The sequence below is a fragment of the Nilaparvata lugens genome, chromosome 2, assembly GCF_014356525.2.
Source record: "Nilaparvata lugens isolate BPH chromosome 2, ASM1435652v1, whole genome shotgun sequence".
Lineage (NCBI taxonomy): Eukaryota > Metazoa > Arthropoda > Insecta > Hemiptera > Delphacidae > Nilaparvata > Nilaparvata lugens.
The window spans coordinates 18,557,509-18,583,176 of NC_052505.1; the positions used below are offsets into that span (position 1 = coordinate 18,557,509).

Genomic DNA, 25,668 nt, shown 5'->3' on the forward strand with positions numbered 1-25,668 from the left:
ACAGAGAGTTACAAACACGGAAATTTTGAAAATGATCAATGTGAAGTATGTGCAACGAGAAGCTCATCTAATCAAGTGGAGATGGGCCGGTCACGTGGCAAGGATGGAAGCTGACAGATGGGCGAAGACATGCACGGAATGGATACCACGGGACAGGACCAGAGGAACGGGACGACCAGCACTCCGGTGGAGGGAGATTTGTGGCTGACCGAAGCTAGAGACAGGGGAAGATGGACAACAATTATTGACAGACTCTGAATTGAAAAGTGAAAAATTTTATAATTTAAATTAATGTGAAATTGTATTTGTTGCCAACCACATATATACCTCATAAGAGAGGCTATTGTTCTTCCAGGAATGTAAATAAAGCTATTATTATTATTATTATTATTATTCTTAGCATATTTTTGTTATCCAAAAATGGATTTCTTGCTTCTGGATTGGTATATTGGTTGTAGGTACCACAAAAAAATCATTTAAAAAAGATTTGTTTGGTTAACAAATGAATCGACTTGAAATCAAATTATGGTTGGATGAGCTAATGGATTAATTCCACGATTTTATTCAATAAATTCTCATCTATATATTCCTGGGTTGATCTTCTGTCAGTTAGCCACCTTGACAAAGGCATCTTGAAAACATCTGCAGGATGAGGCACTCTCTCACTGACACATAAAGCTGGAATGTTTGAAAGGACATTCACGTCATATCTCACCTAATAAAGAGGATTCTCGTCCAATGTGTGTATTATTTATAAAGGATTTTCACGTCTATTTCTCTACTATTTATCTCTATATATTCTCTATTATTTATTTAGCTTATCTCTATTTATTATCTATAATTTATTATTTATGCATTATTGTTACAGGTAGAGGAATGAATACTCATGCCTATACTCACAGCGTGGCCGAAAGCCATCATGTCTTCCTGAATCTTCTAACACTGAAATTCTATTGCTTACCTGATAATTACGAAATTGTTGGTGAGTAAAGAACGCAAATACACTGAATTTTAAGGTGAAATGGATAATATTTTGTCAGTTACACATCATCATATATGTAATCTATAATTGACCGAGCGAAGCGAGGTCTAAGATTCAAGTCGACGGTTTGGCATTTCTCTTAATGTTTAAATGTTTTTATGTTGCGCATTTACGGCGCAACGCGGTAATAGATTTTCATGAAATTTGACAGGTATGTTAATTGCGCGTCGACGTATATACAAGGTTTTTGGAAATTTTGCATTTCAAGGATAATATAAAAGGAAAAAGGAGCCTCCTTCATACGCCAATATTGGAGTGAAAAAATCAAACTATAGAATTATTCATCATAAATCAGCTGTCTAGTGGACTATAATACTACCCGTTCAAAAACATCGAACATCTTGAAAATGTATCTTTTCAACGTTAGTAGACAGTTGACTATTTTTTATAATACTACCCGTTCAAAAACATCGAACATCTTGAAAATGTATCTTTCCATCAACGTTGTAGACAGATTGCAGCCAGACCTGATAACAGCGCTCACAATCACATTCCGGGACGACACGTCACGGTACGATAGGACAGAAAACTTTATATTTATTTAGGATTTTTTCTAGACATTTTAAATTGATCAATGTGAAGTATGTGCAACGAGAAGCTCATCTAATCAAGTGGAGATGGGCCGGTCACGTGGCAAGGATGGAAGCTGACAGATGGGCGAAGACATGCACGGAATGGATACCACGGGACAGGACCAGAGGAACGGGACGACCAGCACTCCGGTGGAGGGAGATTTGTGGCTGACCGAAGCTAGAGACAGGGGAAGATGGACAACAATTATTGACAGACTCTGAATTGAAAAGTGAAAAATTTTATAATTTAAATTAATGTGAAATTGTATTTGTTGCCAACCACATATATACCTCATAAGAGAGGCTATTGTTCTTCCAGGAATGTAAATAAAGCTATTATTATTATTATTATTATTATTATTATTATTATATTATTATTATTATTATTATTATTATTATTATTATTATTATAGTAAAAGTGTCAACTTAACCTGATCTTAGAGTAGGGAGAAAACCTTTATTAGAACCGGCGTTCATGAGTTAAAAGGATAAAATTAATATGCATAAAAAATTATTATTTTGTTTTTTAAACTTGGAAAATTTTATTAATCGTAAATTATGTTTTAATAAATTCAAGATTTGAGGTTGATCTGTTTCTTGAAAATGCCTATTTCACTTCAATAACTTATTCTTAGCATATTTTTGTTATCCAAAAATGGATTTCTTGCTTCTGGATTGGTATATTGGTTGTAGGTACCACAAAAAAATCATTTAAAAAAGATTTGTTTGGTTAACAAATGAATCGACTTGAAATCAAATTATGGTTGGATGAGCTAATGGATTAATTCCACGATTTTATTCAATAAATTCTCATCTATATATTCCTGGGTTGATCTTCTGTCAGTTAGCCACCTTGACAAAGGCATCTTGAAAACATCTGCAGGATGAGGCACTCTCTCACTGACACATAAAGCTGGAATGTTTGAAAGGACATTCACGTCATATCTCACCTAATAAAGAGGATTCTCGTCCAATGTGTGTATTATTTATAAAGGATTTTCACGTCTATTTCTCTACTATTTATCTCTATATATTCTCTATTATTTATTTAGCTTATCTCTATTTATTATCTATAATTTATTATTTATGCATTATTGTTACAGGTAGAGGAATGAATACTCATGCCTATACTCACAGCGTGGCCGAAAGCCATCATGTCTTCCTGAATCTTCTAACACTGAAATTCTATTGCTTACCTGATAATTACGAAATTGTTGGTGAGTAAAGAACGCAAATACACTGAATTTTAAGGTGAAATGGATAATATTTTGTCAGTTACACATCATCATATATGTAATCTATAATTGACCGAGCGAAGCGAGGTCTAAGATTCAAGTCGACGGTTTGGCATTTCTCTTAATGTTTAAATGTTTTTATGTTGCGCATTTACGGCGCAACGCGGTAATAGATTTTCATGAAATTTGACAGGTATGTTAATTGCGCGTCGACGTATATACAAGGTTTTTGGAAATTTTGCATTTCAAGGATAATATAAAAGGAAAAAGGAGCCTCCTTCATACGCCAATATTGGAGTGAAAAAATCAAACTATAGAATTATTCATCATAAATCAGCTGTCTAGTGGACTATAATACTACCCGTTCAAAAACATCGAACATCTTGAAAATGTATCTTTTCAACGTTAGTAGACAGTTGACTATTTTTTATAATACTACCCGTTCAAAAACATCGAACATCTTGAAAATGTATCTTTCCATCAACGTTGTAGACAGATTGCAGCCAGACCTGATAACAGCGCTCACAATCACATTCCGGGACGACACGTCACGGTACGATAGGACAGAAAACTTTATATTTATTTAGGATTTTTTCTAGACATTTTAAATTGATAAATTTTTGAGAAAGCGTAATAACAGTTCAATGTAACTAACTGAGCGCGAGGTTTACTGTTCACAGAACTACTAGTATAATAGATGAAAGAATTAGTTTATACACGAAACGAATAGGAAATTCAGGAATGACGCATTATTAAGTCTGAACTACTGGACTGATCAACTTGACATTTTCCATATAGATTCTTAATTTACGGAGGATGATTATAGGCCTATTTTCAATTATTCAAGATTTCATTACGTCAAGTTTTCAGTATGTCAAGTTTTCATTATACCCTTGCAGAGCACGGGATACCCACTAGTATAACAAGTAAGTTATAATAAGATGAGGAACTGACAAAATAAACTTTAATATTAAACAATTCAACATCTCAGTGTCTTTAATTAAGTTTGTAGCGTGAATGTTGATGTTGTGGAACTTTTCCATAATTGAATAGACTTAGAACGTTGTCAAAAATCCACTTTAATTAAATAGAAATTAATATTTTACAGGAGCTGATGTGTGAGCACACACGAAAGCATGCTCCTGTAAAATATTAATTTTTATTTAATTAAAGTGGATTTTAGACAACGTTTTAAGTCTATTCAACCTCAGTGTCTATTGTGAATTTTGTTTGGAGCCAAATAAATATGCAAACTGACCCAAACTATTCGTTATTTGTTGAATAAGAATTGATATTGTGGAATTTTGCCATAATTGAAAAATTATTTTAAACCTATTATTTTAGTTTTATTTTTGTCACATCCACATTTATTAGACTTATATACAGTGTGTACAAGTCTAGAGGTGCGTACAGATTTACGCGCCGCGAACAAGAGCAATTCACTTTTAATCAGCTGATGCCAAGCTTTTTATATCTGTATCTTACCGTTTCTGTAAAAATACAGATATAATCAGCTGATTAAAAGGAGGATTAAAAATGCTCATGCTGATGCCAAGCTTTTTATATCTGTATCTTACCGTTTCTGTAAAAATACAGATATAATCAGCTGATTAAAAGTGAATTGCTCATGTTCGCGGCGCGTATATGTGTACGCACCTAAATACATGTGGATGTAACAAAAATGAAACTATGCTCTTTATCCGTTTTTTTCACCTGGGAAATAGTTGATTGGTTGTTTCAGCAGTATTGAAGGTTGTGTCTCAGTAGTCAGATCAATAGTAATATTGGAGCTGGTCCAAGTTGGCCACCCTTACTATTCGAGTACCAGGAGCAAGTCACTTATCTGAGTTACTCGTTAGATATTACAGAAGCTGTTACTTGAAATGGCTTGAATTTATTGATTCTTAAATCTGATTTTTCATCTTTTCAGATTCTTTACTACACCTTTTCCAATTTTATTTGGGAAAGTATCAAGTTAATTTGAGAAATTATCAATTCTATTTGAGAATAATCACTTGTAATTGAGAGAATGTCAGATGTAGATGAGAATAGTCAATTGTATCTGGGAAGTCATCACATGTAATTGAGAGTAGTGAATTGTATTTGAGAAATCGTCAAATGTAAATGAGAAGATATCAATTGAAAATGAGAAAATTTTCCAATTGACATGTCGTGGCTCTTCTGTAGCCTACAGTACAGGTTTGATTTGAGCAAGAAAGTATACTGTACTACATACACAGTATTCCAATACCGTATTACTACCATAGCCTTTGCATGAGGATAAATTAATATTTTCAATGGTGAAAGTATTTCATGTGGCAAAGTATGATTAATGAGTATTATTTCTATGTATGTATTGGCAACGCGACTTTTGTCTCCAAACATTTTGTGAAATACCGGTATTGCATTTGATGAAGATCAAATTCTCTATGTTCACGGCGCAATTGAACTTTATCATAAATCAATTGAATCTCTTGATCAAACGATTCGGAAATTCTTCAATGGATTTTGGGGCTTGAAGAATTTTTTTTCAACAACTAAACGTTTTATTTGAATATTAAATATATTATATTATTTTATATGAGTACAGTTATGAAAAATATAAGTACTGGAACTGATATAAGTATAGGTTTTTAAACCATTTCCCAATTACAACTGACAACTTGTAAATTTCAAATCGTATGTTCTCAAATGGAAATGATACTTTCTCAAATAAAATTCACTATTCTCAATTACAAGTGATGACTTCTCAAATACAATTGACTATTCTCATTTACATCTGACGTTTTCTCAAATACAAATGACTATTCTCAATTACAATTGATACTTTCTCAAATACAGTTGGAAAAGGTGTAGATTGCATCAGGTGTTCTAAATCAAACATTTAATTTGATAATTATAATAATGGTAATTTGGTAGACCACCGGCAACCTGGATGGCTACCATCTCCAATGATATGAGGACGGTGGATTCAGAGCCTGAATTAGTTCAACAACGCTCAGAATGGCGGAAAAGGATTAGGAGGGCTGACTCCAAGAGAAATGGGACATAGTCTCGGGAAAAGGAGAAGAAATAATAATTTGGTAATGAAACACCAAGAGTGAAAGCCAAATAAAACATACTATAAATCACTAGATATAAATAGTAAAAACAGTATAAATATAATAGTGTATAACAGTGTAAATATAATAGTAAAAACAGTATCTGAAGTCAAAATTTAATTTGGTTCTTATTTGCTTTCCAGATTCGTCCCTAGATGACATTAAGTACGTTCTGAATCCAACATTCACTTCAGAGCATATCAAACAGCTTGATTCCAGTAACAAGTTGTCGCGAGCAATTGATGGGACGTTGTATCTGCCTGGCATTGTGGGCCTCAACAATATCAAAGCCAATGACTACTGTAATGTGGTTCTGCAGGTAGGTCCAAAAATATCTGTAATAGCAAAACTGAATTATGATGGAAGATTTATTAGAAATTGCTGTTGAACAACTGCTGCAATATTATTACTGTATAATACTTATAATAGAACTATTATTTGTAATTAATAATAATAATAATTATGGACTATAATTTGGTATTGTAATCATTCTAAATTCAAAATTTCTAGCTAATATATATTCTTGTACAGAACTTTGAACTTTAAATTTCCTCAGTAAGAACATAACCTTTTTTTTCGGACATTTTATTATTTATCAAAATTTGGGAACAGAATAGTTTTGGGCTATGCCTGTTGTTCTATCCCGATCATATTCGAATATGATTTGTAATTATATCAACGAATAAATAAATAAATAAATATAATTTCAAATATCCAATGGAAGCTATATAAATAGAACTAAGGTCTTCTAATACTATTAGGGCCCATGAAGAGCCTTGGCCTCCTCCACAAGCCTTTTCCATGAATTTCTGTCCTGTGCTCGCTGTCTCCACCTTCTTCCGCCCAAGGATTGAAGGTCTGCCTCCATGTCGTCCAACCATCTCTTGCGTGGTCGGCCTCGCTTTCTTCGTCCCCCTGGTTGCTGATACAGAGACATACGTGCTGTACGGGTTTCCGGCATACGTTCCTCATGGCCCAACCAACGAATTCTAGCTCTTATAATTTCAGTAACAATGCTCGGTTGCCCATACAGATTATAGAGCTCATAATTTTTTCCTATCAGCCTCTAGCACTGGCCCATAATTTTTTTTTTTTTTGGATCTTCCTCTCCCATCGATTCAACAGCATCTTATCACAACTTGTCAACACCCATGTTTTACAAGCATACATTACCACTGGTCACAGCACTGTCCTATGTTAATTTTACTGCTCCAGCGTAACAGCCTTGATCTAAAAATTTTCTGTAGGCTGAAGTATGCCCTATTTCCAGCTCAGCTTTCAATCTCTCTTTAATTTCCATTTGCTTTTCATTTTTGTTACTGCTCTAGCTTAACAGCCTTGATCTAAGAATTTTCTGTAGGCTGAAGTATGCCCTATTTCCAGCTCAGCTTTCAATCTCTCTTTAATTTCCATTTGCTTTTCATTTTTGTTAGTGATCCTGGATCGAAGACACTTGAAACATTGAAACGATGTCCTTCCAGTGCAAGCTCTTCAGGTATCCTTTTTTTGGTCTCTAGTCATCCTCATGTAGACAGTCCTACTTCCATTGACTGTCAAACCTGCTTTTTTTTACTCTCACTAAGGACTACTGCTACTGCAAATATTGACTGAAGAACTAAATAGCAGAAAGAGATTTGAAGAATGAAAGTGTCAAAAACTGTTCTCGCACTGGGAATCGGACTCGGTACCCTCCTGTAGCTATAAATACTCATATAGCTTCAATTGGATATTTGAAATTATTATATTACTGAATCATTGAGTTAGCTATAGCATTGCGGTTCAAGTCAAATCATCGCCTAATTAATGTTGGTTTGCTATCCTTGTCTCCCATTAGTCAAAGCAGACAGTTCGATGTTTCGATCCTTTTCCAACGCCACAACGGTGCCAAATTGTTTGTAGACTACATATAAATATGATGAACTACTATTTAAATCTCAATCATGGAAATTCATTACTTAGACATTAAAAGATAATTATATTATCTTGTCGAATAGAGTATAATAGAGTATCATCAGCTGTTGTAGCTATGGTGAAAGTGATATTTTCGAGCTCAAAATTTAAGTGATTTTATTATATATTTTGTGAATATTTGAAGTTTGGTTTTTGTTTTAACGGAAGTTTTATTATCAATCTATCTAAATTTGAAATTCTTTGTTTTATTCTGATTCATAGTTTCAGATTGAAGATTTGTTGTTGAAATTGAAGTAACATAACCTACATAATATTTGGACGATTTGTGACAAAATCAGGAAATTGAAGAAGTTTTGGGCAATAGCCTGTTTTTTCTTCTCCGACTATTGTATTGTTCGCTCTATCTAATAAATAAATAAATAATATCAGGGCACCGAGCTTCGCTCGATATTTTTATTTATTGCTAAACAGAACACAATTCTCTAAAATGATATCGTGTTTATATTTCATAGCTGGCTATATGTCATCTTATGAATTTCGGGGATGAGATATTTTGATTTTTCACATACTCACTCGCTCACTCACTTTTTTACTATCCACAGACGATGAAAGTTTCAGCTGTTTCAGCCAAGGATAAATTATCCTTCTGATGTCGTTCAGCGAGTTTTCCCAAGGATGAGACCTAGTGCAATTGAATTTTTATATCATAAACCTACTATGTTCCAAATTTCGTGAAAACCGTTAGAGCCGTTTTCGAGATCCGTTGAACATGAATAACCAGATATAAATATAAATAACCAGATATAAATATAAATAACCAGATATTAAAATACAGAAACTGCTCGCTTAATATAATAGGATTTGAGATAATGAAACAGTAGAATATCTTCTAATACTATCACGAATTTAAATTAAATTCGTGATATTATTAGACAATATTCTAGTGCTTCATTATGGATCAATATCACTACATGTCACCAAAAACATTATAATATTTTAAAGAGATTCAACTATTATTAACAAGATTCAACAATAATTAATATATAGAGTGGCGCACGATATTATCCAACATTTAGTTTTATCATAGAAACTTGATTGTGAAAGCAATACAGAAAATTGAGATGTAACTTGTCTACTACAGATTAGTTTCTGGCCATTGAAAATCTACTTTGTGAAAATAAATGAGGACTGAAAATTTTGTGAATTGAAAAACTACAAGACTTAACTTATTTCGGACTATGTGTTATCTAAATTTGGGAGATGAATAGCACAAGGTTACCTTATTTTTCCTCTCTCTATCATTTTTATAATGTACTTATTTTATAAATGAATAAATAATAAATTACATGTTCAAAGTGGCCACCTTCTTGTCTGATAACTGCTTCAACACGAACGCCTATGTTATTGGTGACTCGGCGACACATATCCTCGGTTATCTCGTTACATTAGCACTCGCAGATCCATCAGACATTGGTATGGACATTAGACATATATGGGTATTAGACATATGGTAGAGCACTTATGTTCCAAATTTCGACGTCCACGTAGTTCTCTTTTTTGTGAAGCTATGTGACGCTGGTAGTGTCTCATACTGTGCCGTTCTTACACTCTCATCCGGCCAAAACAGTAATAATAGACAGTAATCTGTTTGAATTAACAAAGATCGGCTTGAAATTTGGAACATAAACTACCTATACCATGGGATATCTTCTAACGCTATCTTTTCTCTAGGGGTTTCTTTAAAAAGCCTTCACGCTTCTCTTGTTGGTCATTATACATGAGACATAGAATACTCACAGTCCCAAGTCTTCATGTATATCATGTGGCTGAATATTCTTATTGACCGAGCGAAGTGAGGTCTCAGATTCAAGTCGACGGTTTGGCATTTCTCTTAATGTTTATATGTTGCGCATTTACGGCGAAACGCGGTAATAGATTTTCATGAAATTTGACAGGTATGTTCCTTTTTTAATTGCGCGTCGACGTATATACAAGGTTTTTGGAAATTTTGCATTTCAAGGATAATATAAAAGGAAAAAGGAGCCTCCTTAATACGCCAATATTAGAGTAAAATCAGACTATAGAATTATTCATCATAAATCAGCTGACAAGTATTACACATATGTGTGGAGAAGCCAGTATATTGCTGCATTTCCATAAGGTCTATAGTTTCAATCAGGTACTTGTGGATGAGAATACTGCGTGAGGTCTACTGTTCATAGAACTACTGGTAAGTTAGTGAAGAATTGAAAAGTGGCACATAACCTTTATTTGGACAATTTATTTTATGAAATTGGGATGAAAAGAAGTTTTGGACTGTAGTCTGTTTCTTTGTCCTTAAGTTGATTGTAAATGATGAATAAATAAACAAATAAATTGAGGAATGAATAGGTGAAAGGAACTGACATCCATCAGCGTAATAATACAAGACACAGAATTGAAATTCGTACTGAACAGCATAGGACGAATTTCTATGAGCTAAATCCCAAATATATTGGGGAAAAAATCTTCAACGCTCTACCAGAAAATACAGGGATTCTCAGTCACTAGAGTTATTCAGTACTAGGATGGGGATTGGTTGTTGGAGAGATGCCTTTATAGTTATAACAGCCTTTTTAAAGGCTGAATAATTGAACTTGGATTTTAAAAACACTTTTTGAGTGAAAATGCACTTACTATTGGAAGTGACGATCGTTTCGGCCTGTTGTCGGTCATCATCAGAGTGTAGGAATTTACTCTAATGTCAAGGTTATGTATGGTAAGAGATGAAGATGGAGGAGTAGCTGGAGGGGGGGGGGTTGGTGGATGCTTTAATAGGGCGGCTAAATAATCCTTAATTGATGTTTTTCTTATCTACATTATGAATTCTGTGTTTATTTATTTATTAATTTAATCATTCAGAATTACACAACTTATAGAAAAGTACCACAGGCTTATAAGCCCAAAACGGTTCCAATTCTAATTTATACAACAGTGCAAATGTAGCTATAGTAAGGTCCACGTTATAATGACAGTATTTGATCAAAATTGGTTTTGCTATCCTTGTCTATCATTCGACAAAGCCGGTGGTACTATCCTTTTCTAGGTCGTGAACGATGCCAATTATGTTTTTGACAATGTAGAAATATAATTAATTAATGCAGAGAATCGGCATCGCTATTCTTCTATCTTTATCCACTGCCATTATAACGTGGACCTCACTATAGGTTATGCGTCACTTAACATTCTTCTATTAAAAACTAAATTTACAATTCAAAACACACAAAAATCATTTTAAAATGAAAAATTATTTCAAAATTAAATTAAATCAATCACAATTAATTAGAAAATTAAAATGTATAGGCTATCTGTGATTATTATGTGAATTTTATGTTTGACAATAAGTCAATGCTATTCTAAATGGCCTATAAATATAATAAATGATGATGGTATAACCTTAGCGTGACTTACATTACTCTTTATTTCATTCTTACTTTACTATTCACTCCGTACTCCAATACTAATGCAAATAATACTAATGTAATAACATTGGCAGATAAAATAATAAGGTAGTCCTTGTGCTTTTTTTCTTCCAAATTTATTTTGGATAGAGTCCAAGAAAAGGTTAGAATTTCACGTGTACAATTTTGATAAATTTTTACTAAAAATACTATTTAAAGACTCTTCTAATCAAGTGAACTTGTTTATTTGAAGGCGCTGTCGCACGTGACTCCGCTGCGCGACTTTTTCCTGCGCGAGATCAACTACGCACGCGTGAAGCGACCGCCGGGTGACAGCAGTTTTCTGCTGGTTCAGCGATTCGGCGAGCTCATGCGCAAACTGTGCAATCCGCGAAACTTCAAGGCGCATGTGTCGCCGCACGAAATGCTGCAAGCTGTCGTCTTGTGGAGCAAAAAGAAATTCCAGTTCACCGAACAAGGTTGGTTCATGACAATCTGTCTGATCTGAAAAATTGACGTATTGAAAACTTGATGAAATGAGAACTTGACAAACTGAAAACTTGATTTACTGACAAACTAGACGAACTGAAAACTTAACAAAACCGAAAAATCGACGAAATATGAGACCTTTTTTTTAAAAAAAAGTTAGTTAAAGCGCAGCCGGCCCTCTCTTACACTTAACCCTCCATACAATTCTAAGTTACAACTAAAACAACATCATAAAACCATGAACTAAAGTAAAAGAAAACAATAACTTAGAAAAAAATTAACAAGAAAAAATATAAATATAATAAAAATAAAAATGAAAACTTAACAAAACCGAAAAATCGACGAAATATAAGACCTTTTTTTTAAAAAAAAAAAGGTAGTTAAAGCGCAGCTGGCCCTCTCTTACACTTAACCCTCCATACAATTCTAAGTTACAACTAAAACAACATCATGAAACCATGAACTAAAGTAAAAGAAAACAATAACTTGGAAAAAAATTAACAAGAAAAAATATAAATATAATAAAAATAAAAATGAAAAAAAGAAAAGATAAAACTTGAACTCCTTTCGAATTTAAGTTCGTAAAAGGGTTATGCAAAAGGAAGAAGTGAAAAGTGAATACAGTAGAGAATTTTCAGTCCAAATCCATAGATTATTCCGGTAGAAGTAAGGGAAGAACACACACACACACACACACACACACACACACACACACACACACACACACACACACACACAACACACACACACACACACACACACACACACACACACACACACACACACACCACACACACACACACACACACACACACAACACACACACACACATACATACATACATACATACAGACTTGAATTACGAGTTAGGGAGCATTCCAGCCGAGTCCACCACCTCTGACCCATATTTTTCTTATTTGTTTATTTCACTTTTTGGAAGTTATATTCCTATTTATGAATAATGAATCTCATGATCTATTATTTGAAGAATATCTCAACGTGTCTTGCCAGTTTTTTGACAATGTTTTAATATATTTTTTCATAATTGAAAATATGACTGTTTTTCTGAAAAATTTGATGATGATTTCTGGTAGATCAACAAAAAAATAATAAATGCAAAATCATTTTTACAAATTATAACTTTATTCTTCATATATTTCCAAACAAATTAATGATTATATCTTAAAAATAATACGAACCTATGCAATAATAAATAATACAAACAACAAAAATACCACCTAATTCAAAAATGAAAAATACAAAGATTTCAAATACTTATGAAGAAAGTAAAAATGAAACAAATGGAGAATTCAAAATTCCAAAACTTATAAAAATTAAAGAATATAATAACAAATAATGAACAAGCATTTTATCAATAGAATGAATAACATTTTTAACTGAACGACGTCCCAAACCATATGCACATCCACACTGATACACCAACTATTTATTTGATCAGATCATGCTTACACAAAATTTAATTATCATATAAGGCTTTCCGGAATTTAGCGCTAGAAAACCAGAAGACATCTAGGCGCCCAGACAAGCTGTTATAAGTTCTTTGCATCCTATTTAATAGTGCATAAAAAATGCATTCAATGAGGCATGCAATTTATAGTTCACACAGCTGCTGATTTTTTACCAAGTTACATTGAGATGCGTCATGGCATGCGATTTATAATCAACTCGACAGCTGATTTATGATGAATAATTTTATAGTCTGATTTTTACACTAATATTGGCGTATGAAGGAGGCTCCTATTTCATTTTATATTATCCTTGAAATGCCAAATTTCCAAATACCTTGTTATTACGTCGACGCGCAATTTAAAAAGGAACATACCTGTCAAATTTCATGAAAATCTATTACCGCGTTTCGCCGTAAATGCGCAACATATAAACATTTAAACATTAATATAAATGCCAAACCGTAGACTTGAATCTTAGACCTCACTTCGCTCGTCAAATATGGCTGCCCCATTATCAATATTCACCGTGTTAGATCAGCGATCTCGTCTCTTGAGCAGCGAAGATGTCAATCAATGGAAATTCATCGCAGGATGACAGTATACAGTATGGTGATTCATGTTTTTTGGAGAAACAAACATTGCCATCAACCAGAAACAGAAAGAGCAAGTAAGGAATGGCGCCATATCTCATCGCCAAACCAAAAAATTCCCAACTCAGCGATCAGCAGGAAAACTCTTGCTGGCTCTCTTCTGCGATGTGAACGGAGTAATTCTGGAGCATTTATTTATTTATTTATTTATTTATTTATTTATTTATTTACAATGCAATTGAAGCATTACATTGACAGGGGAATGACAGTAAACAGTACTCCTTATTCAAATCTCTTGAAAAATTAACTTTGCAGCCAACAATCAGGAGTAAACTTCAGGTGTGTTGTTACAGCATGACAACGCCCGACCACATACAGACCGTCTCTCGGCTCAAACTATCCTGGATATTAAATTTGAATGCCTCATTCGCCCACCTTATTCTCCAGACCACGCCCCTATAGTGAGGTCCACGTGCCATAATGGCAGTGAAGAAAGATAGGAGAAAAACGTTGCCAAATCTCTCCATTTTGCCACTGAGTGTACACAGCTGTTACTCAATTCATCCCATCAAATTTGATTTAATAATAATTATAATTGTTTTGGTAAAATAATCAATTTAATTTAAAATTTATCAAGGAATTTTTTTTTCCATAATTTGATTCGAAAATTAGCTTTCATAACTGAGATCAGATTTTTATTTTTATTCAAGCCTGGAATGGTGGCTAATTTAAAAAGCTGTGATACAACAATCTGAATTTCAAAACAACAGAAATTATGCTATTTGGTAGGTATTCTATTCCAATTTCTTTTTAAAATAATAGAAATCCTATTTGAAATAAGTAATTTCAATGGAAATACTTCTGAAATAACCTTTCAATATTATTTATATTGGTACGAGTAGGTCTAACCTATACGTGTAGACTAACTGAAGCATGGATGAAGTCTAGGATGGTTAGATATCAACTTTTAAAATGTCATTTCAGGTATTTTAATTTGTGTTTCTCATACGGTAATATCTAAAAATTATTTCATTGTTTCAAAAATACATTTTAAATCACTTATACGACTTGTATATTCAAGTATTTTGATAGAATGAAGAAAAAAATGGTGACTGATAATGAATTGTTTACTTTTGTACAGTCACTGTCAAAAGTGAAAATAAAATATTCTGGCAAACTGACAACATTGCAATGTTAGAGAGAGATATCTGTTTTGTTGTATGATAGAAAAGGACAGCAACAGTATTGTCAATCGTACACTGCCATTATAACATGGACCTCACTATAGTGACTTTCATGTTTCCGGAAAGCTTAAAAAGGCAATGGATGGCAAGCATTTCCAAAGTGATGAAGAAATGAAAACCGCGGTGCACAAGTGGCTACAGGCACAACCAAAAGTTCTTCAAACGTGGTATTCATGCGCTTCCAAAGCGGTGGAACACCTGCATAACACGTCAAGAAGACTGTGTCGAAAAATGGTAAATGTAAGTTTTACCATAGAGAAACAATAGCGTAAGTAGATATCCCATGGTATAGGGCGTTTATGTCGCAACTTTTACTGTTATCTCAAGCCGATAGTTCATGTAATTCTTTCCCGTGAAGCTGTGTGACACTGGTAGTCTCTCATATTGTGCCGTTCATACACTCTCACCCCAACAAAACAGTAGAAATTCGACAATAATCAACAGTAATCGGCTTGAGATAACAGTAAAAGTTGCGACATAAACGCCCTTGGGATATCTACTTACGCTATTGTTCCTCTATGGTTTTACTTAGTTGTCAAAATAAATCATTCATAACACTTTTAATTTGATTCACCCTCGTATTTTGTTGTACAGGTGACCCGATAGACTTCCTCTCGTGGTTCCTGAACGCTCTCCATTTAGCCCTGAACGGCACCAAGAAACCAGACTCGTCGGTGATCTACCGCACATTCCTGGGCTCGATGCGCATTCACAGCCGCAAAATCCCCCCCGTGGAGCTGGAGGACGGACAGAGGGCAGCACTGCAGCTCACTGACGAATACAAATCATCCACTCAGACCACCACCTCGCCCTTCCTCTATCTCACCTGTGATCTGCCGCCCCCGCCTCTCTTCAAGGACGAGATTATGGAGAATATCATACCGCAGGTTTGATAAATAGCATAGTGGATAAAGGGCCCAACACACTTACGGATTTCGTATGTGGCGGCCTGTGTCCTTGAACGGCTCGGTGCAATTCATTACACACTACTTGTGAGCAACGCGAGTCCCGCTTGCCGTACTTTTCAAGTCTATCCTCTCCAGCGAAATCTGAATCGTTCAATAATGGAGATAGAGGAATTTTGATTTCAGATTTGGATTCAGCGACCCCAAATTCTTTTAAGCTTAAGTCCCATTTTCGAAAATACCCGAAAACAAACGAGTTATGACTGTTTTGAATGTAGCTTTCTATTATAGTAAAAGGTGAAAAAGTATTATCATACTAGGTTGATAAGATGATAACTCTTCTACTCACAAAGGGGCAGGCAAAGGTTTTTAGAAGTTTTTTAAACACTTGAAAGTTTAAACATGAACATTTTAAATCTTTAAATTTCCAGTTTAAAACAAATTTAAACTTTGAAAAGATGAATTCAAATATGAAATCAGAAAACTTCTTCCATTATTACCTAATAGAATTATAAAATAAATAAATTTCTTCATAGAAATAACATTCAAGTGATCACAGAGTTTTTATCTTTGACTATTTTTGCATTTCCCACGAACCATTTTATTAATTTGAGGGCGCTGAATCCGAACCTGAAATCAGAATTTTGCTATATCGATTTTTAGACGATTTAGATTTTTGATACCTACACGCGCCCCTGCCGGAAGAGCCTTTACAATTCCCTGCCGAGCCGTGCCAGTAGCCCTGAACGGGTTTGGCCTGGCTCGGCTCGGAAGAAAATCGCCTACACACTCACGTTTTGTGTCCGAGCCGAGCTGAGCCAGGCCAAATCCGCTAGTCGCCACAGGCAAAATCCGTAAGTGTGTAGGGCCCTTAAGTGGCGAGAAGAATAGCGATAGTGATGAATAGCATAAAGGAGCATAGAACATGAATAGTTAGGTTCACTTTCAAATGTCCGAATTCCTTATGAATACACTAGAATATTGTCTAATAATATCACGAATTTATTGTAAAATTACATACATGATTCAACACCTACGGTGTCATCTTCAGTGTGAAAATTTAAAACTTGAAAATTGTAGGTTAGGATACCTGGTAGGGTAGATAAAAATAGGTTATAGGTATATTGTATTAATAGGTCTTTGTTCAAGATTCAAGATTCTTTATTGCCAGAACAACTTTACATTGTGTGAGCACGTCAAAAAAAATAATAACAATAATATAACCCTTGTGAAATAAAAGATAAATTATGATATAAAATTAAGCATATGATAAAAGAAATCGTATAATATATGAAGATATTACAATAACAATTTGTCTTATTATTTTGCCTTAGTCTTAGAAACAAACTACAAAATTCTATGCCAAACTACAAAAGTTCCTATGAAATTTGCAATGAAATCGAATTGTATATTATTATTATCAAAAATCAAACAAATTATAGATTTAAAACAATTACCTAAGTTTGTTACCTAGAGCTATTCTGTGTTTTCCCAGCAGAACGAGACCACCTATTCTGTTTATATATGATCCAGCTTTGAACAATTCTACAACACCTCTGAAAAATGTGTTTAATCAATTACAATTTCATAATCATCAAATTCTCAACACCGAAATATAAATAGTTTGTTTTATGTATACTAGAATTAACCATTACATCTATTTTTTTATTCTAATTTCCAGGTCAACTTGTATACTTTACTAACGAAGTTCAACAATGAAAATGAGAAAGAGTACAAGACTTACAAGGAGAACTTCCTGAAAAGATTTGAAATCACCAAATTACCTCCATATCTAATACTTTACATCAAGGTAAGTCTGAATCATTGTAATTATTCTTTTTTATACTTTCAGTTGCACGTCTATTATTACATTTAACCGCGGATTAGTGGTGTTTTGTTAGATAACGTCACTCAACCGCGGTTAATTTTAATAGATGTGATTCTGGACCATACTACACTTCATAATGACAGTCGAATTTTAATGGGACGCTAATCGTTTCAATTAATTATCCTCAATTTTTGTATTATTTTGACATTGATTAGACTAATCCTCAGATTTCAATTCTTTTTCTTGTATTTTTTATAGTAAGAAAGAGTTTAGATTTCACAGATCACATGCAGTATGGATTTAGAATAGGATAGAATGACTGCCTTTATTTTTCCTAGAGAGCAAGCTAAGTTGAATAAAGGCATTCTATTATATTCTATTCTACAACCAAACTATGATTTACCACATTACATAACAACATAATGGAAAATGCTCATTTCATAGGAATTGAACGTATTCCTTGTTTTACATTTCATCCATTCAAGAAATTTATTGTGATATTATGTAATAAAAATGATCATTTCATAAGAATTGAACGTATTCCTTGTTTTACATTTCATCCATTCAAGAAATTTATAGTTATATTATGTAATAAAGTTGGAGTAAATAATGATTTAGAGTGGAGTGATCTATCAGTTCAGCGCGTGCAATGTATGCTGAAAAGATGTTCAAGTCAATTATATATACTTTGATTGTGATTCTAGATTGAAATTACATATTCAAAACATTTCTTAGAACAATACAATAAATACTACGGAATTATAGTTACCAAATTATCGATAAAGATTACATGTATTTGTAAGAGAACTATCTCAACTGAAGAAGGTTAAAATGCAATTTCAAAATACTGCTATTCTGGTTTTTTACAATATTTTCAATATTTGTGACAGTTGATTTCCAGTAAAAAATGTTGTATACCAGTCTATTCCTCATGAAATTTTTTGTTTTCAAATTCAGTGTTATAACTTTGAAAATTTTCATTTTCAGAGGTTCACGAAAAATACTTTCTTCATAGAGAAGAATCCAACTATTGTCAACTTCCCAGTCAAGTGAGTATTATTTGACTGTTCACAGTAAGTAATTCGCTACTATAATACTACATTATATTCTAGATATTCTATTTATTTGTCTGAAGCAGCCAGCCTGCTTGTGAGACCTTGGCCCGGTTGCACAACAGCCGGTTAAATTTTAACCGTGATTAATTTCACTAGAACTAATCAGATAAGGTGTTTTTGAAAAGACGGCTTCTCTTATTGGTTCTCGTGGAATTAATCACGGTTAAAATTTAACCGGCTGTTGTGCAACCGGCACCTTGTGTCATAAATCAGAAGACTCCATAAACTAAGTAAACAATAGATGCATAATCTAATATTCTTCTAATGATATTTGATAGTTGTTGAAGCCGTTCTACTTATTTCCAATCATTCCCAATCCTTTAAAAATGTGTTCTAAAAGGTAATCCTAAGGAAGCATTCATGAAGGCCAATTTATCATACATCACAGGGCTTCTCAAACCATAGATGTACAATATTCACATCCATTTAATAGTCATTGCTAAACTATATTGCTCTTTTTCATAACGTAGTCTCCTATTAAATAATTAATTGTGTTTATGGTGGATTGGGTGATGAGTGGATTTTGAAGTCCAATTTGAAGCTCAGTTTTTGCAGGCCGGACACAGCAATGCCTCCCGGCTACATCGGCCAAAAATTTAATGGGACATATGAATAAAGTTGAGCATTTGCTTATACTTCTAAAATATGGAGCATTTGCTTTATTTTCTATTAATAAGCCTGAGCAAAACCTTTTGCTCATGCTCATCAAAAAAATAAGTTCGAGCATTTGCACAAAAGTAAAAGCTTACACTCAAAATTGTATGAATAAACTAGAGCATTTGCTCAACTTTTGAAGCAAATGCTTCAAAAAAGGTGAGTCTAGTCTAGAGCAGCTTATCACCTTTTGCTCATAGTAAAATGGCTCAATTAATTCGTATGAGGAAGAGGAAACTATACCAGATACGATCACAACCAATAGTTGAGAACTATAAAACTCTTTTTAGATTCAACCATGATATATATCACCATTATTCCTACAAAAGGATAAATACAAAAGATAGCTGATATAAAGATAGCCATCACAAAATAGGAAATAGGCATTTACGAAGATGAGAGTGTATACGATTATAAGAAGCTATTGATATTATAAGAATATACTAAAGATTATTATAGAGATGACATTCTTTCACGCTATTATTTATTTCAAAATTCTAAACTCAACTAACCTAAAACTCTATTCATAAATAGAAAACAGAGCAGACGACGCAAACATAAGCGGTGCCCCCCACGGTATTTAGATGAAAACGGTAGGGGTCATGAAATGTGTGCGCAGTGGCCAGCCAGCTAGATTGCGTCATCGCCACCAACCGAGGTTTTTAACACCTATTGGCAATTTATGAAACTTATTAAAAACAGATGATTGGATATTATAAAATGACTTCAGCTACACCGGAAATTTAGCACAAACATGCGTGTGACACCTACCGTCTTCTTCTATATACCGTGGTGCCCCCTACTTGCATATTTAGCGCTTCCGTGAACTATAAAAACAAAGTAAGGCTACAAAAGCGAATCAGCTGATGAAAAATCTTTAATATACGTGAGCATTTGCTTCAGAGTTCAGGAGCATAAGGTAAAAGCTTATTCATATAAAAATGAGCAAATGCTTTTCCTTCTACCTTTTGCTCATGATCAAAACCTTATGCTCCATGCTCTTGCTCATGAGCATTTGCTCTGGTTTTATTCATATGTGCCATTGACTTTTTCCAATTTATTTTTTGTTGGCCTATGATTGCATATGCATAAATTATGTAAACCAAAACAATTGAACTGCTGACTGCTATTTTTCGAAAGCTTCATAGTTGTTACGCCTTTAGCGCGCTTTGAGCAGTCAGTCTCCTCCAGCCGCTTATACTGTAAACATGTAGTTTAATAGCTTCAATAAATAACAAAATTTTTAAAAACTCTTTATTCTTTCGTACTCGTTACTCATATATATTAAATAATTGTATTAAGAAATTTAGGCGTTTATCAAACTAATGCGCAAAAGATCCATATTTTCATACTCTCTATATCATATTGCCTCAACCAATTTTTGAGATTCCAATCATTTTCACTCATTTACAATTTTTTTATTAATAAATGCTAAACTGCTAACTATGTTGCATATTTTTCTATGAAATAGCCTTTCTAGAGACTTGTCTTTTATTGGAAAATTTTGTAAACATGAAAGATGTAACTAAAAACATTTAAAATGAAAGCTGTTGAAAAATGTACCAAGGCAATTTGTAGCTTATTCCAAAACGTTTACATTGATTTCTCATTTATTGTTGTTAAAAATGTTTTATTTTTATTTGCAGAAACGTTGACTTCGGCGACATCCTAACACCGGAAATCAAGGCGAAACACAAGAACACAGTGTACGATTTGGTAGCGAATATAGTGCATGACGGAGAACCAACTAAGGGCACCTACAGAGTACATGTGCTGCATAAAGGTACCGGAAAATGGTACGAAATGCAAGACCTCCATGTAACCGATATCCTGCCTCAAATGATCACCCTCACTGAGGCTTATATTCAAGTGAGTATTACTGATATAGAATTATATATATATAATATATATATATATATATATATATAATATATATATATATAATATATATATATATAATATATATATATATAATATATATATATATAATATATATATATATATAATATATATATATATAATATATATATATATAATATATATATATATAATATATATATATATAATATATATATATATATATATATATAATATATATATATATATATAATATATATATATATATAATATATATATATATATATATATATATAATATATATATATATAATATATATATATATATAATATATATATATATATATATAATATATATATATATAATATATATATATATATATAATATATATATATATAATATATATATATATAATATATATATATATATATATATATATATATATATAATATATATATATATAATATATATATATATAATATATATATATATATATAATATATATATATATATATATAATATATATATATATAATATATATATATATATAATATATATATATATATATATAATATATATATATATATAATATATATATATATATATAATATATATATATATAATATATATATATATATAATATATATATATATAATATATATATATATATATATATAATATATATATATATAATATATATATATATATAATATATATATATATATATATAATATATATATATATATATATATATATATATATATATAATATATATATATATATAATATATATATATATATATATAATATATATATATATAATATATATATATATATATATATATAATATATATATATATATAATATATATATATATAATATATATATATATATATATAATATATATATATATATATAATATATATATATATATAATATATATATATATATATATATATATAATATATATATATATATAATATATATATATATAATATATATATATATAATATATATATATATAATATATATATATATAATATATATATATATATATATAATATATATATATATAATATATATATATATAATATATATATATATATAATATATATATATATATAATATATATATATATATATATATATATAATATATATATATATATATAATATATATATATATATAATATATATATATATAATATATATATATATATATATAATATATATATATATATATATATATAATATATATATATATAATATATATATATATAATATATATATATATATATAATATATATATATATATATATATATATATATATATATATATATATATATATATATATAATATATATATATATATATATATATATATATATAATATATATATATATATATATAAAAGCGAAATTGGACTCACTGACTGACTGACTCACTCACTCACTCGCAGAACTAAAAATCTACCGGACCAAAAACGTTCAAATTTGGTAGGTATGTTCAGTTGGCCCTTTAGAGGCGCACTAAGAACGGATTTGGAAAAATTTCCAAAGATACGCCCAAAATCTGCGTTTTTCCAGCGTTTCTTTTGCTTTTTCTCAGATTTATCGAGAACAAATGAACAGAAATTGTTCAAATTTAGTACAGAAGCTCAGCTAAGCTAATGTTGTGTTAAAAGGAATTTGAAATAACGCCAAAGATACGCCCAAAACTAGCGTTTTTTTGCGTTTTCTCAGTTCTTTCATCAAGTAATAGACAGAAAATGTTCAAATCTGGTACAGAGGTTTAGCTAGGGTCAAGAAATTTTGTGATGAGGTGACTTTAATATTTCATCAAACATACGCCCAAAATCAGCGTTTTTCCAACGTTTTTCTCAGCTTTTCTGCGTTTTCTCAGTACTTTTACTTTCTGATAGAATGAAGCATGCTCAAATGAAAAATACAAGCGAGCGAAGCGAGTTAAATTATTTTTTTTAATTTATATTGGGATATTAAATCATATGAGCCATGTACAGATTAACCACTCATAAGATTGCAGCATTACATGTGGCAGCACTGTTCAAAAAGTCAGCTGGGAAACGAGGAGTTGTCTTGTCTTGTCTTGTCGAACGATTTATACTCACCCAATGAATTCATTGTATGAATTTAAAAGTATGCATCTTTATTGGGTGAGTATAAATCTTTCGAGAAGACCAGACAACTCCTCGTTTCCCAGCTGACTTTTTGAACAGTGCTGCCACACTCTGGCAGCATATTAATAATATGATTGATATGTAATGTAATGTCTCTGAAATAATGTTCAGGTCAGACTGCGATCTACCTCCATGTAGCACAATCACATTGTAAAGCATGGTGGTGTACAGAACGGTCAAGTCTCGATGGAGTCTCAGCACCATGAAATCCAGATCATTTATATAATTGCCAACTGATTAATGATATCGATTGAAATCGAAAGCTTAGCCACAGAATAGATACAGAATGGAAACTAGCAATAAAACGCCTACTCAATGCTTTTTACATGGCATAAAAATATTAGACACGTCACTTGACCTTAGGAATTTCCAATCCTGGTCTTCTGATTGGCTCGTGGCAGTGAACGAGATCAATATTGATCCGGATCAGTAAAGTCATCCGAACCTCCCATCAATACTATTACAATGCGGAACTTTCTAACAAGATGGCGGATTTTTGTGCCAGGGTACTAGCCGAGTTTCCATACTGTATGTATACTGTGGCTTAACCGTGACCTATTCGTTATGTTCGCACTTTAAAGCTGGATCGCCACACACCAGTGACAGTGAAAGGGACCGGCACAGTGAAAATATAATTTCTATTAGTTCTGATTGAACTGTTCACACTCAGCACGACCCAGCGAGTATGAATAGTCCCATTAGAACGGTCTCACTGTATTGGTCACTTTAACTGAAACTGATGAGTAGGAATTCAGCTTTAGACGACTTTTATCTAATATGCAGGATCTAGTTTGTGGACATGTTGGGATCAGCTTTGCCTGTTTTATATATATATATATATGTTAGGATTTTACAGTGAATCACCGCCTTCCTTCTTTTAGTCGGATTTTCCATGTTTGTCGGTCATTCCACTCCCCATCTGTGAGATTTCTAGCCTCCATGGCGTCGTCCACCTCGTCTCGCCAAGATCGCCTTGGCCTCCCTCGCTTCCGTCTACCCAATGGGCTCCAGTCCGTCACAATTCCGATCCACTTACTTGCACTAGCCCTTCTCACGTGCCCATACCATACCAGTCTCTTGTCCTCAATGAACTTCATTATATCCGATTGAACCTTCATTCTGTTCCTAATCTCTTCATTCCTTACTCTATCCAACCTGGTGACCCCGCAACACCTTCTCCAATACTCCATTTCCACAGCCAGAATCTTACCCCTATTTCGCTTGTTCGTCACCCATACTTCTGCACCATATGTCATTATGCTTCTGACTATTGTATGGAATATCATCTGTTTGGTCTTTCTGTGGATACTCTTACTCCAGATTATGGGATGCAGTTGTCTTATACAACTTCTAGTTTGCCCTAGCCTTCTCTTTATTTCTTCATCTGTACCCCCGTTTTGCGTAACAGTATAACCCAAGTATTTAAATTTATCTGTGCCTTTAATTTCAACGTCATCGTCTACTTTGAGATTCTGCGTGACTTCACTATTTGTTTGCAAGTACTCCGTCTTGTCTAGGTTTATTTCGAGCCCCGCCTCCTTGTATTCTTCCTTCAGCCTACGCATCATGTAACTCAGATCTTCCTCATCCTGGGCTATGACCACTTGATCATCTGCAAAGCAAAGGGTGAACAGATGCTCCTCCCTCATAGGTATTCCCATTCCCTGACATTTCCTTTTCCATGCTGTCAAGGTGTCTTCCAAATAGATTTTGAAAAGAGTTGGGGACGTACTGCAGCCCTGAAGTAGGCCTTTGGATGTTTCAAATGGTACTGTAATGGTTTTACCAATTCTGAGTCCAATTCGATTCTGTTTGTAGAGTTCCTTTGTGGCCCTTATAATACCTGATGATATTCTGAGGTTTTCCATTGCTTTCCACAACTTATTCCTGGGGACGGTATTCAAATTCAAATTCAAATTCAAATTCAAATTCAAATTCAAATTCAAATTCAAATTCAAATTCAAATTCAAATTCAAATTCAAATTCAAATTCAAATTCAAATTCAAATTCAAATTCAAATTC

General features: G+C 32.5%; 1 protein-coding gene across 2 annotated transcripts in view; it reads left to right on the top strand.

Annotated features, from left to right (window-relative positions):
* The window catches only part of LOC111055248 (U4/U6.U5 tri-snRNP-associated protein 2), a 42,121-nt gene that overhangs the window by 7,191 nt on the left and 9,262 nt on the right, over positions 1–25,668 (top strand). The window contains exons 3-9 of one of the 2 annotated variants that reach the window (XM_039420718.1): positions 869–982; positions 6,094–6,269; positions 11,555–11,780; positions 15,688–15,980; positions 17,680–17,808; positions 18,814–18,875; positions 21,242–21,464. In XM_039420718.1, the coding sequence (XP_039276652.1) occupies positions 869–982; positions 6,094–6,269; positions 11,555–11,780; positions 15,688–15,980; positions 17,680–17,808; positions 18,814–18,875; positions 21,242–21,464 (1,223 nt within the window). Of the gene's footprint in view, positions 1–868; positions 983–2,712; positions 2,832–6,093; positions 6,270–11,554; positions 11,781–15,687; positions 15,981–17,679; positions 17,809–18,813; positions 18,876–21,241; positions 21,465–25,668 lie in introns of those variants that run through there. The other variant, XM_039420717.1, reaches the window with a different exon arrangement.